Here is a 14,133-nt window from a genome sequence, read left to right as displayed (position 1 = left end):
GCCGGGACTTGGCGAGCTGCGCACAGAGAGTCGCCAGGCATCAGGGAGGAGTAGGCCAATTATGATTGGCTTATCTGCCTGTTCTAAAATTTTTGGTTTAATTAGGTTTGGAAGAAAATACTTTTTTTCTATCGATGATTAATTTCACAAATCATTCCTTTTTAATTAATTTTTAATCATTCCTGAGTACGGTTATATGCCTGTAGCTTTTCTAGCAACATGGACCTTTGCCCTCTTCCAGTAAAATGGTTATCTTCGACATAAAAGACATAAAAGCAAAATCATTAATAAAACATTTAGTGAGCTGCGTTTCCAACTTATTTTTATAGGAAAACTATTAGGTTTGTTTTAAACTTGATAGAATTTGAAAAAAGGAAACATGGACTTTAACGGCACCGATATATAAAATACAACATTTATTATAGATATTTAAAATATAAAACATACATATGGCAACAGTGGCCAACACGTGAAAAAAAAAACAAAAAAAAAAAATCATCAACCCGAAAAAAGAAAGTAGGTAATTTCCAAACTACCACATTGGTATAGTGCAAGCGGAAATATGTGTAGACTCTGTGACAATACCCCTACTTTATTATTTATTATATTATATATTATTTTAAACTTGTTTTGACTTTTTAATGTTTTTGCAATTTTTTAAAATTATTTTTTCTAGTTTATTTACTGTTTATATGAATTCATTGTTTTAAAAATGAGTATTTAATAAAAGGTTCTCCCATGACACAGGACTCCTAAGGTACTTTTACAGCAAAAGCTGTTTACTTTTAGACTTACTCACTGTAATTCAAACTGCCTAGATATTTGTCTGGAAAGAAGGGATAAGGAGGGTAAGAGTCATTCCTCTGACTCGTTGTGGGAAATTAAGAGTGGTGCCGGCATTATGCCTACACCACTCTTCTAAGCTGGGAAAACAGAGGAGATGCTGCTCCTAATTAACAAAGGCGTGGATAACCCTTTTATTAGGAGTGATCTGCATTGTATTCTTTGCAGAGTCTGTTACAGACAAAACATAGAGCAGTTCAGCTGGAGCCTCCCAGTCTCCTCGCTCAGCTGAGATCTAATTGGAAAAAAGAGGGTTTTTAACCCTGCAGGCTTTGCCTTTGCAGTGTAATTACTGCATGGGCAGAAAATCTTGTGAGCTATCTGTAGACAGTTCACATCCTGTACACCAGATCTGCTCTGGCAGGGATCTATAGTAGTTTTCTATGCTGAAACCTGTTGCAATCATTTTGTTAATTAGGAGCTGACATTTTCTATTTTTCTCTGAAACCATAATTGGTGTGGGTGGCACAGAGAGACCTGAAATGGGTCTATCTGCTTAGTTGATGTAGTGCACGCCACAAATGGATCCTTTATTTCTCCTAATCGAGTCCTTAGTTGAACTTTAAAATGATTGTAATTAATCACCTTGTTAAACAACTCATTCAGTTTAAAATAGAAATGAAATGAAAAACATTTGTGTATAGATATAAAAAAACATAAATACCTTTTTTTTTTTTTTTCTTTTTTTCTAAGTGATCACATTCCCTCTGTTCTCAGATGCAAAAGAGCTGGGGGGGGGGGGGGGCAGCAACACACAGTAAATGGCTGTGCAGCGGGGGCGTGTCAGGACAAGTCAGATCATTGGAAGAGAGTACACAGAGTTCCCAGCGTAGCAAGAGAACTGACCATGGTGTGTCTCTTCTGCTTAGTGGGGTCAGTTTTTAATAGGAAAGTAAGAGGAGTAGCAGGAGATTTCACACAAACGAAGTAATACAAAGAGAACAGGATACTTTCTCATACAAGTACATGGTACAACAGGAACATATTAGGAATATGAAGTGTTTGGGTTACATTGAGCTTTGCAAACAGTTTTTTTTTTTTTTCAGCAAATTTCTTTTTAAATGTTTCCCTCAATATTTATATTTACATTTGATGTTCTCTTGTGATTTATTAGCTGGACCCTGCGACTACTACACAGATTATGTGGCTACAAGGTGGTACCGAGCGCCGGAGCTGCTTGTGGGTGACACCCAGTATGGCCCTCCTGTGGATGTCTGGGCTATTGGCTGCGTGTTTGCTGAGCTCATATCTGGAATCCCCCTGTGGCCGGGAAAATCTGACGTGGATCAGTTATATCTCATCAGGAGAACTATGGGTGAGTGACATGCATGTAGTTGTATTTAAAAGAATCTGCAGCATTATAAGAGAAATGTGCATTTTTTTTCTTTAGGATATGTAGGAGTTAGCATGCTACTGCATTAGGAAGTCTGAAGTACATCTGTTCTTCGCCTCTTGTATATACTTGGCCTCCTTTCACTTCCTAGCTGCTTCGTTCAGCTGACGCAAGCAAAAAAAATGCCGGCATCAGCTAAGAGCTGCAGTTGTAGCTTGCACAAGGCTGTGGACTCCCCGTGTGACAGCCCAGAATTGCCCAGCACTGTCAGATGCTCCTTCATACCCATAAATTATGGGGTTGACTCCTGGTGCTGAACAGAGTAATGGGGGAGCAAAGCAAAGGTGGGTATGTGGTGCTAGAGAGGGAGAATTAAAGGAAAACCATTACTTTGTCTGGTATAGAAAAGCACAGGTTTGCTTCATGCTCTACCTTATCAACCCCCAGCCCATTTAACCACATAACGTCTGCTCACGTTGCTGCTACTGCAGCAACGTGGCTCGTTATCGTCTAGCGACGTAGTACTACGTCGCTAGACTTCTCCCCCTGTAGGCGGCGCTCGCGCGCCCCCGGAGGCACGCTCCAGCTGTTTTCAGTCACAGCGGGAGTCGGGCCAGGGGAGGAGCGGTGGCGATCGCCGCTGCTCTTCCCCGATCGTCGGGGAATCTAGTTTGGAGATCCGCCCGCCTGTGTAAACAGAGCGGGGGATCTCCTAAGTGACAGGGAGTGACAGATTGCAGTGTTCAGCATATCTGAACATCCGATCTGTCCCTGACTCACTCAGTCACCTCCCCCCACACACGTCAGTAAGCACCAGGCATACATTAACCCCTCCCTCTCCAATAAAATTAACCCCTTCCCTGCCAGTGTCATTTTTACAGTAACAGTGCATATATATAGCACTGATTACTGCAGTAATGTCACTGGTACCCCCAAAAGTGTCAAAAATGTCAGTCAAGGGTCCGATCTGTCCGCCGCAATGTCGCAGTCCCGCAAAAAAAATTGCAGATCGCCGCCATTACTCTTTAAAAAAAAAAAAAACACCAAAAATGACAAAAATCTTTCCCTTAGTAAACGCAATAACTTTTGCGCAAACCAATCAAAATACACTTATTGTGATTTTTTTTACCTAACATAGGTAGCAGAAAACAAATGGGCAAAAAATTAAAAAAAATTTTGATTTTTACATTTTTTGGGGGGAATTTCATATAAAAAAATTTGAAAAATATTGTTATTTTTTCAAAATAAACGCTCTTTTTTTGTTTATAGCGCAAAAAGTAAAAATTACACAGGTGATCAAATACCACCAAAAGAAAGCTCTGTTTGTGGGAAAAAAAGGACGTAAATTTTATTTGGGTACAGCGTCGCACGACCGCGCAATTGTCCATTAAATTCGCACAGTGCCGAATCGCAAAAAGTGGCCCAGACGTAAGACAGCAAAATCCTCTAGTGGTAAAGTGGTTAAAGAAATAAAAGAAAGTTTTTTTTTTTTTTTTTTTTTTTTTTATTAAGATCATTTTTGAGAACATTTTTCATATAACATACATAAAACACACATTCAAAACAGAATAAGAACAAAAAAAAAACATGAAGCCAATTGGCATGGTCACATTATGACAAAAGTCAGAACCTCAGCAACAAAATGCACTATTATCGTATGCATTCTATATTGGACCATAGTATTAATACAGGAGCTGAGAAAAACCCAAGACCTTTACCAGTGCTAATAGCAAAATATGTAATCGTGGCTCAGGAAAACCTGCCAGTCAGAGGTGGTGACCTAGGTCAGCTAACTGCACCCATCGCTGTACCCCACAGTAGTAATTTTTAATCTGTATTAGGAGAAAAGTAAGAACTTGCAAATAGAGGGCATAGTTGACTCTATTATAAAAGTATGTATACTAGGGCACAGTTATAGCAGGTTAAATAACCAGTGCATTGGCTTCAAACGAAATTAGAAAGAACAACTAGTGGTCTCTGCAGCACGGAACCCTCGAATTTCAGATCTAGAAGTGTCACAATAAATGAACCTGACTCCCACTGTCTATCTAATAGTTTGCATCCTCCCGAACCCATACCCCATTTTTAAGAGGAAGTTTGCCACACCTCCCAGAATCCCATTAAATAAAAGAAAGTTTAACCTGATTATATTTGCTTTCTAAAGTTCACTAACCCCTCAACTTTCATCAACATGCTAATCAAGGATTTTTTTTTTTTAATAACCTTTTTCAATTCCCATTACATAACCCAATAAAAATAAAGGAAGGAACAAACATTGTCATATATTGCGTCATTATGTTTTTTACATTTGGGGCCTAATGGGAGGCAATGCTGGTCACATGGCATGATGCAGTGCCGCTTATTCTGAATGGTGCACAGTGCCCCTTGCTGAGGGATGTGCATTGCAGCGCAATGCATTAACATGAGGTGCGTTACAATGCACTGCCATAAATAGTACATACATCTTTGTTTCCTCAGCGCATTTAAATTAATGGGCTGCCTTAACGCAACGCATATTAACAAGCAACAGTCATAAATTGTGTGGAACAGCAGGTGTTCGTACAGAACCAACTGTCAATGTATGGACTTTAAGGGCACACCATAAGACAGATATGAGCTGCATACATTTTTATAAAATAGCATTTATCAATTCAATTAAAACCATGCATTAATAAAATGGCGAAACTAGCTCCATACTGGGCTCAGCTCGTAAAACAGGGGGCCAAAGTCCTATAGTAAAGTCCTAACTACCTATAGGATCTGAAGTCATATCTACTGCCCCCTCTATAAGATTTACTGATATATACCTGTGCATGGCTTTTTTTCAGGGGGAACGCAGTTCCGGCACCTCCAGAACTGAATGTATGTAATAGCAGGTGCTGGGGTGTGCTGGAAGGTCTATTGATGCTGGCTGATGAGGGATCTATTTTTGTGTTAGAAAGGGGGTCTATTGTTGCTGGGGAGGGAGTTCTTCTGTTGCTGGTGAGAGGTCTATTGCTGCTGGGGTGGGTCTTATGTTGCTGGGGGTCAGTTGTTGCTGGGAGGGATGTACTGTTGAGGATTGGTCTTTGTTGCTGGCTCCTGTAGGGTCTATTGATGCTGGCTACTGAGGAACCTTTTGTTGCTGGAAGGGATCTATTTTTGCAGGGGGGGGGGCTATTGTTGCTGGGAAGGTCTATTGATGCTGATAGGGATCTATTGTTGCTGGGGGTGGATCTTATGTTGCTGGGGGTCAGTTGTTGCTGGGAGGGATGTACTGTTGAGGGTGGGGTCTTTGTTGCTGGCTGCTGGAGGGTCTATTGGGGTGGATCTATTGTTGTGGAGTGTCCATTGTTGCTAGATCTATTTTACTGTCTTTCTTGTTATCATTAACAAATTCCATACAAAATACTTAGCACCACAAAATAATACTTGGGTCTGTATTTTCTAAAAGGGGCAATATTGGGAGGTGGGTAAGGGGTGGAACCAAGGAACGGTGCTTGGAGGTGGGTAAGGGGCAGAGTCAAAGGTTGACTCAAAAGGGAGAAGTTCCTGAACCTATTCTCTGAGAAAAAAAGCCCTGTACCTGTGTATATACATTATACCCTGGTCCGATTTTGCCCTGTGTCCGCCCCAGGCCGGATTCCCTTTGGGTGCTTGGAGGAAGGCTGTTTACTTGAAGTAACTGTCTGTACATCTTTATGGTCCTGAGGATGTTTTCTGTGAAACACGTCGACCAACGAACAGACAAACTTTACATCTGAGCGATGATATGTATCTATTCTTATAGATGTATGATGTAATAGACTTGTACTAGTAGGAGACTTTAACCCCCTGTTTTACGAGCTGAGCCCAGTATGGGGCCAGTTTTGTCATTTTAATAATGTATTGTTTTAATTGAATTGATAAATGCTATTTTATAGAAATTTATGTAGCGCATATCTGTTTCATGGTGTGCCCCTAAAGTCCATACATTGACAGTTGGTTCTGCACGGACACCTGTCATTCCACACAATTTATGACTAGACCGGATTAAGGCACTCTCTAGATAGCTCTTTTATTCTCTAACAAGCAACAGTGGTGTGACCGGGCCCTAATAGGCTCTTTTAAAACCATTTGATTTGACATTACCATTTATGTCATGCTACTAACACACTTTTATTTGCCAAGATGCGCAGCAGCATGTAAAATAACTGACTTCTGATTGGCTGCTATGATATCTGTGCACTTTTGCTTTGGCACTGCTTTTGGTACTTGTTTATTTAATAAGATTGTGCATTTGTCTGGTGTTCTGTCTCTTGCAGGTGATCTTATTCCTCGTCATCAGCAAGTGTTCAGTACCAATCTGTTCTTCAGTGGGGTCAGCATCCCGGACCCTGAAAAAATGGTGAGAAGCCCCCTCCCCCTACCCCAACTGGAGGGCGACACAGCAACCCATGCTTGCAGAATGCCATCACGCTTTGTCAAATCCCTTCTGTTGCTAATGCTCTACTCTATTTTCAGGAGCCCCTGGAATCAAGATTCCCAAATATCTCCGCTAATGCAATGGGACTCATGAAGGTAATTCTCCTTTTTTTTTGTTAACAAGTGAAAACTCTTAGTTTTGGATAAAATGAGGAAATGTTAAAGCTGAACTCCATCCTCTTCCCTTCAGTCTTGCATAGTTGTACAGCCTCCTCTCCCATATTGAAATCACTGATAATTCTGATTTCACTGCACACTGTGAGCTTCTCAGGCCCCATTCACACCTGTAGCTCAAAAACGATCAGGGAGAAAAAAAAAAAGATTCTCTATGGTGGTGGTTCACATCTCCACCGCTGCCTGGAGCTCAAAAAAGTTTTGGAGCTGCTTTTGTAGCTCGATTCGTGCAGACTAGGTGCAATTTTTGAAGCAGCTGAAAGCAGAAACCCATATAAAAAAACTTATGTAACAGATGATAGTTTTCTCTGTTGGTGAATACAAAAATGCCAAAGCTCCAAAGTGCTTGGAAAACAGTGTACAAAAACACTCAAACACATATAAAACACCCAAAAGCAAAAAAAACAAGCTCTGTTCAAAGCTAAAAAGTTATGGCTGGAGTTAGCTTTTAAACCAACATTGCAAATAATAATCTGATAACTGCATGTAATTACTTAGATTTTCCCAACACTTAAATGCAGACTAAACTGCCCAACAGAAGTGATGTGGTGACAGGGGTTAGGAACAACTATAAGACTCCGTTCACACTGGGGCGACCTGTCAGGCGACCTGGTCGCCTGACAGGTCGCCTGCCATAGAGTAGCTGTGGACCCGTTCTAATAGGAGCGACACAAGTCGCTCCGACTTAGAAAATGGTCCGGAGCTTCTTTGGGGCGACCTGCATTGACTTCAATGATATGAAGTCCGTGCCGGCCGCTTCGAGGTCGCGGTGCGAGCTGTGCACCGCGACCTGTGAGGTCGCCCCGGCAAGTCGAATCGCCCCAGTGTGAACGGGGTCTTACACTGCCAGGGGTGCAGGAATAAACATGTGTATAAAATGTAAGCACTTAAACACCTCCAACAATGCTAGTTAGTTTCAACTCCAATCTGTCACTTTGCTGGACAGTTAAAAAAAAAGCTAAAAAAAATAAAATAAAGGAACACTTTAATCAGAGTATAGCATCAAGTCAAATAAACTCTTGGGATATCGATCTGGTCAGTTAAGTAGCAGAGGTGGTTGTTAATCAGTTTCAGCTGCTTTGGTGTTAATAAAATTAACAGGTGCACTAGATGGGCAACAATGAGACAAGCTCCAAAACAATGGTTTTACAGGTGGAAGCCACAGACATTGTTTTCTCTGCTCATCTTTTCTGACTGCTTTTCTATAGTTTTGCATTTGGCTAGAGTCAGTGTCACTACTGATAGCATGAGGCAATACCTTGACCCTATAAAGCAGGGATCTCCAAACTCAGGCCCCCCAGTTGTTGCGGGAATACATGTCCATGAGGCACTGTAAAACCCTGACATTCACAGACATGACTAGGCATGATGGGAATTGTAGTTCCTGAACAATTGGAGGGCCATAGTTTGGAGACCCCTGCTATAGAGGTTGCACAGGCAGTCCAACTCCTCCAGGATGGCACATCAATATGTGCCATTGCCAGAAGGATTGCTGTGTCTCCCAGCACAGACTCAAGAGCATGGAGGAGATTCCAGGAGACAGGCAGTTACTCTAGGAGAGCTGGACAGGGCCATAGAAGGTCCCTAAAGCCCCGTACACACGCAACGATTATCGGCCGACCGATCGTCCGTCTTTTGTCCAGAGTGGTGTTTTGTTGGTTGGAATGTGCCTAGACTGCACACGAATTTTCCTGCCCGACAAAATTCTACTTCAGAAGTGATGTCATGTGTTGGTTTGCTTTCTTTGTGTTCTTTCTTCTCTGAGCATGCCCAGTCTTGCTCATAAGATTTTTCCCTGTCGAAATCTGTACTGACTGCACGAAAATCGGCCCTGTTTTGACGGTGGACAAAAATTTTATAGCCTGCACACCAGATATTTTTCGGCCGAAAAGTCGGAGTCGGTTGTCGGAAGCATCATACTAACAAGCCGAAAATCGGCAGATCGGTCGTCGGACTGAAATTCCCTGCCGATTTTCGACACGTATGTACGAGGCTTAACCCATCCGTAGGACCAGTATGTGCTGGATGGTTGGTACGTCTTAGGTCTGTGTTACTGCTTATGGTTGTATTGAGTCATTTTGAATGATCTGGCAGATTGGAATCTAGTTGCTTACTAATTACTGAAAACCTCATGATTAGTCTTTGCACTCCATTACTTGGATCAACCCAATAGTGTCATTTTTTTAACCCACAAACATTTAAAAGTTTTGATATAGATTGTTCCCCTCTACACCTACAGGGCTGCCTGCACATGGACCCTGCAGAGAGACTGAAGTGTGAACAGCTGCTGGAACACCCGTATTTTGACAGCATCCGAGAGGAAGCAGAGGCCGCGAGGGATCCAGAGAGAGTGAGCCGAAAACAGACCAGATTGCACAGGAAATACTTTCCAGGGGTACGTAGAGCAAAATTTGCCCTAGCAGTAAGGTGTCAATGACCCCCATATTTTTTGGGTTCCATCTTGTATCAGTAGATCGCAATAGCAGTTGGGAGGTCTTCAGAAGCTATTCTGGACGTGATGCTCATTAAGCCAGACTGAGGGTCATATGTCTTCTTAACCACTTTACCACCGGAGGATTTTGCTGTCTTACGTCCACTTTTTGCGATTTGGCACTGTGTGACTTTAACTGACAATTGCGCGGTCGTGCGATGCCATACCCAAACTAAATTTACGTCCTTTTTTCCCCCACAAACAGAGCTTTTTTTTGGTGGTATTTGATCACCTGTGTGATTTTTACTTTTTGCGCTATAAACAAAAAAGAGCGTAAATTTTGAAAAAATAACAATATTTTTCACATTTTTTTATATGAAATTCCCCCCCCAAAAAAATGTAAAAATCAAATCAATTTTTGGCCAATTTGTTTTCTGCTACCTATGTTTGGTAGGAAAAATCACAATAAGCGTATTTTGATTGGTTTGCGCAAAAGTTATTGCGTTTACTAACTAAGGGAAAGATTTCTGTCATTTTTGGTGTGTTTTTTTTTTTGAGTAATGGCGGCGATCTGCGATTTTTTTTTTGCGGGACTGCGACATTGCGGCAGACAGATCGGACCCTTGACTGACATTTTTTACACTTTTGGGGGTACCAGTGACATTACTACAGTAATCAGTGCTATAAATATGCACTGTTACTGTAAAAATGACACTGGCAGGGAAGGGGTTAATTTTATTGGAGAGGGAGGGGTTAATGTATGCCTGGTGCTTACTAACGTGTTTGGGGGGAGGTGACTGAGTGACACAGGGACAGATCGCAGGTTCAGCTATGCTGAACCCTGCAATCTGACCCTGCCTGTCACTTAGGAGATCCGCCCGCTCTGTTTACACAAGCGGGCGGATCCCCACACTCGATTCCCCGACGATCGGGGAAGAGCAGCAGCGATCACCGCCGCTCCTCCCCTGGCCCGACTCCCGCTATGACTGAATACAGCGGGAGCGAGCGCCGCCCACAAGGGGAGGAGTCCAGCGACGTAGGTCTAAGTCGCTGGACGGGAACGAGCCACTTTGCCGCAGTACGGTCAACGTGACCGGTCGGCAACTGGTTAAAGATACTAGATAAATTTGAATTCCAGGCAAACCACTGCAATACATATATGGGGGCTGTTTTACCTGCCAAAGAAACTTATTTCTCTCTATCCAGTCATGAGATTTTACAGCTCTGTACACAGCATACCCCCAGGCAGGAGACCTGAATTACAGGTCTTGTCTCTCGGCAAACCAGTGACTGGACAGTGAAAGGAGAAGCAGCAGACTGACCGGCTCATTTTATGTCACTCTTACCTCCTCTTCTATCAGTATGCTCCTTGTTAGCATGATCACTGCAGCACACCTAGCGCATGTGTACTACTTGCAAAAAATACATTTAATGGTATATTAAAAATGATTACAGAACTGCATTCATTTGTGTTTTACATCTGCCTGGAGTTCAGCTTTAAAGTCAGGGATTTGGTTAGAGTGGGGAAGGGTTAGAATCTTTCTAGTTTTCTTTTCTTTGCCCTTGTAGGAATATTACTTTAATTTCCTATCTGTTTGGTCACCGGAACCAGCATAGAGGAGAAATCTTTGATAGGAACACAGACAGCAATTAAAACCAAAGCGTGTGAGACCTATAGCTCAGCAATCACCAAGGTTCATGCTAACAACTTATTGGAGAGCTCTGACACAGCAGGGGGCAATTTGGACCTCTGGACATAGACTGCTGTTTCCAGGCATTAAGGATGGTCCTTCTCTGCAGCATGCTGGCAAGGGAGAGGCTTTTCTACTCAGGCTGTAGTTGTTTTTTAAAGAAAATAAACACATTTTGTTTAAATGCACCTGCAATGTATATATTAGCTGTGTTCAGATAGATTTTAGGCTATGTTCACATTTGGGCGTAGCGGATCGCAGGCAGAGTCACCGCGATTCTGCCCGCGATCCGGAAATCATTGCAAATTGCGGGACGCCTGTGCGCTCCCCGTGATTTGCAATGGCACCCCAAACGCTGTGCAATGTTGCAGCGATTTCCACCTGCCGAATCACGGTAACATCGCGCAAACAGAATTGCGGGACGAATGACACACAAAAGAAGCTCTTGTACCTTTTTTGGGCATCATGCGTCCTGTGATTCTGTTTGCACAATGTTACTGAGATTCGGCAGGCGGAAATCGCTGCAACATTGCACAGCGTTTGGGGTGCCATTGCAAATCACGGGCATCGCACAGGCGTCCTGCGATTTGCAATAATTTCCGGATAGCGGGCAGAATCGCGGTGATTCTGCCCGCGATCCACTACGCCCACATGTGAATGTAGCCTTAAAGAGGTTGTAACTAGTGATCGACCGATATCGTTTTTTTATTGCCGATATCGATATTTTGGTCATCGCATATCGGTATGTTTTTTTTTATTTTCTATTTTTTTTTTTTTTTACAGGTACTCTTGTGGAGGGATCTGGGGTTCTAAAAGACCCCAAAACCCTCCTCTGCACTAAAAAGCATTCAAAACGTAAATTTTGGCTGTTTTGAATGCTGTCATTTTTTTTTATTTGGCGCAGAGTACCCAGAAGTGATGTCATGACATCACTTCCGGGTTTTTACACGGAGACCCGATCAGAGCCGAATGCGGCTTTGATCAGGTCTTTGCCTCGAAGGTTGTGCAGGATGGTTGCCCGGGTCTCCCAGTGGGACGGGAGACCCGGACGAGCCGCAGAAGGTGGCGGGAGGGGGGGGGGTCGTCCCCTCCCGCTCCTTATAATGACAGTCGAGCGGCTTCTCAGCCGCATCGGTTGTCATTACAATACAGCCGACCGTCGGCTATGGATGCCGATACCGGGGTGATGCCTCTAGCTGCAGGCATCACTCCGGTACATGCACTTTCCCGAAATATTGGCAATATCGGTAACCTCAGGGGCCAATTCCGATATATCAGGGAAAGTGCAGATCAGCCCTTGATATATCGGCTTTGCCGATAATCGGTCGATCTCTAGTTGTAACCATAAAAACGAGATCCTGTTCCCATATAGCAGGTTAAACAGCACAGTGCTTGTGCTGTCTAACCTGTCCCTCTCTATGCTGTAAAATAAAACGGGTTGATCCTGCCTGTTCCTGTGTCTCCCTTATCCTACTGATCAATGATTACCGTGGTCGGGATTCATGCCTCTGTCATCGCACTGCTCTCCTCTCTACCTCTCCCCTGTCTGTCAGCTCCTGTCTGTGTGAGCAGTGCTTAAAATAAACTTTTAATGAGAATATGACTGCTGCTAACCTCTTTCTAAAAATGCCAGTTGCCTGGCTGTTCTAATGTTTTATTACAGATGCAAATCACATCTTTTTTGTTATAATGTTTTTTATTTCTAAATCACATCTTTTGCCTTTCTGACCTGGCATTGAAGCCAGGCAATTAATCTTATGAGATCAGTGGGCAGGGCTTGTATTTTTATCATTTACCAATTGAAGCTCAGGGTTCTGAATTCAAACAAATGACCTTCTACTCTTTTTCTACAGCTGCAGCATCTCCCACAGCTTACCAACAGCAACCTCTTACCGGCCCTGGAGAGTAAGAAATATTACAACACCAGAAAATTCAACTACCGCTTCCCCAACATCTAACTGGGAGAAAGTCGGGCACAGAGAGACTAGTAAAATATTTATTATTCTCGGAACAAAACGGCAGGAATGTGTGAGCAGAAAACCAGAGGCGACTTGTATGCTGGTAAACAGCGGGCGCGGCCCTTGAAAGTTATTTATAGGATCCGGTTGATTTAAATGCTAATAAAACCATGCCGTGGCATAATGGGCACTGAAGTGGAGATGATCTGATTGTATTTGAGAAATGGACAAATGAATTATGCCTTACACTCCCTTGTGCAACAGACAGGTTCAGCTAAGCTGAGTCCATGTATAGAATCCAGACACCCAACTACTATATCTCATATACTGTTATTTATCTGTACAAGGAGCTTTCTTGGAGGAAGAGTGTTCTGATCTGCTACAGCCACCAACTTTGAAGGTAACTTACCCAGCCTGAGCTTTTAAAACTTCAACTCTGTCATTTTAGAAAGCCATAGGCTACATACTCAGTTATGTCACTAGTCTCTAATGAATGGATAAGATACATTCTCAGTGATATCACCGGTCTCTAGTGAAGGGATAAGCTGCATTCTCAGTGATGTCACCGGTCTCTAGTGAATGGATAGGCTGCATTCTCAGTGATGTCACTGGTCCCTAGTGAATGGATAGGCTACACTCTCAGTGATGTCACCGGTCTAGATGAATAGGCTGCATCCTCAGTGATGTCACTGGTCCCTAGTGAATGGATAGGCTGCACTCTCAGTGATGTCACCAGTCTCTAGTGAATGGATAGGCTGCATTCTCAGTGATGTCACTGGCCTCTAGTGAATGGATAGGCTGCATTCTCAGTGATGTCACCGGTCTCTAGTGAATGGATAGGCTGCATTCTCAGTGATGTCACTGGTCTTGAATGAATAAGCTACATTCTTAGTGATGTCACTGGTCCCTAGTGAACGGATAGGCTACACTCTCAGTGATGTCTCCGGTCTAGATGAATAGGCTGCGTTCTCAGTGATGTCACTGGTCCCTAGTTAATGGTTAGGCTGCATTCTCAGTGACATCACTGGTCTCTAGTGAATGGATAGGCTGCATTCTCAGTGACATCATCGGTCTCTAGTGAATGGATAGGCTGCATTCTCAGTGATGTCACCGGTCTCGAATGAATAAGCTACATTCTCAGTGATGTCACTGGTCCCTAGTGAATGGATAGGCTGCATTCTCAGTGATGTCACTGGTCCCTAGTGAATGAATAAGCTACATTCTCAGTGATGTCACTGGTCCCTAGTGAATGGATAGGCT

At 43.0% G+C, this 14,133-nt stretch overlaps 1 protein-coding gene across 1 annotated transcript in view; it reads left to right on the top strand.

The window, feature by feature from the left end:
* The window catches only part of CDKL1 (cyclin dependent kinase like 1), a 115,719-nt gene extending 102,540 nt beyond the window's left edge, over positions 1-13,179 (top strand). The window contains exons 6-10 of the mRNA XM_082242693.1: positions 1,958-2,158; positions 6,460-6,542; positions 6,659-6,715; positions 9,033-9,188; positions 12,769-13,179. Coding sequence (XP_082098819.1) covers positions 1,958-2,158; positions 6,460-6,542; positions 6,659-6,715; positions 9,033-9,188; positions 12,769-12,873 — 602 coding nt within the window. The 3' untranslated portion in view covers positions 12,874-13,179. The remainder of the gene's footprint in view (positions 1-1,957; positions 2,159-6,459; positions 6,543-6,658; positions 6,716-9,032; positions 9,189-12,768) is intronic.
* Positions 13,180-14,133: the final 954 nt, after the last annotated feature.

Source organism: Pelophylax lessonae (genome assembly GCF_965119305.1).
Source record: "Pelophylax lessonae genome assembly, chromosome: 13".
Lineage (NCBI taxonomy): Eukaryota > Metazoa > Chordata > Amphibia > Anura > Ranidae > Pelophylax > Pelophylax lessonae.
This window is presented reverse-complemented; position numbering and strand designations above follow the sequence as displayed.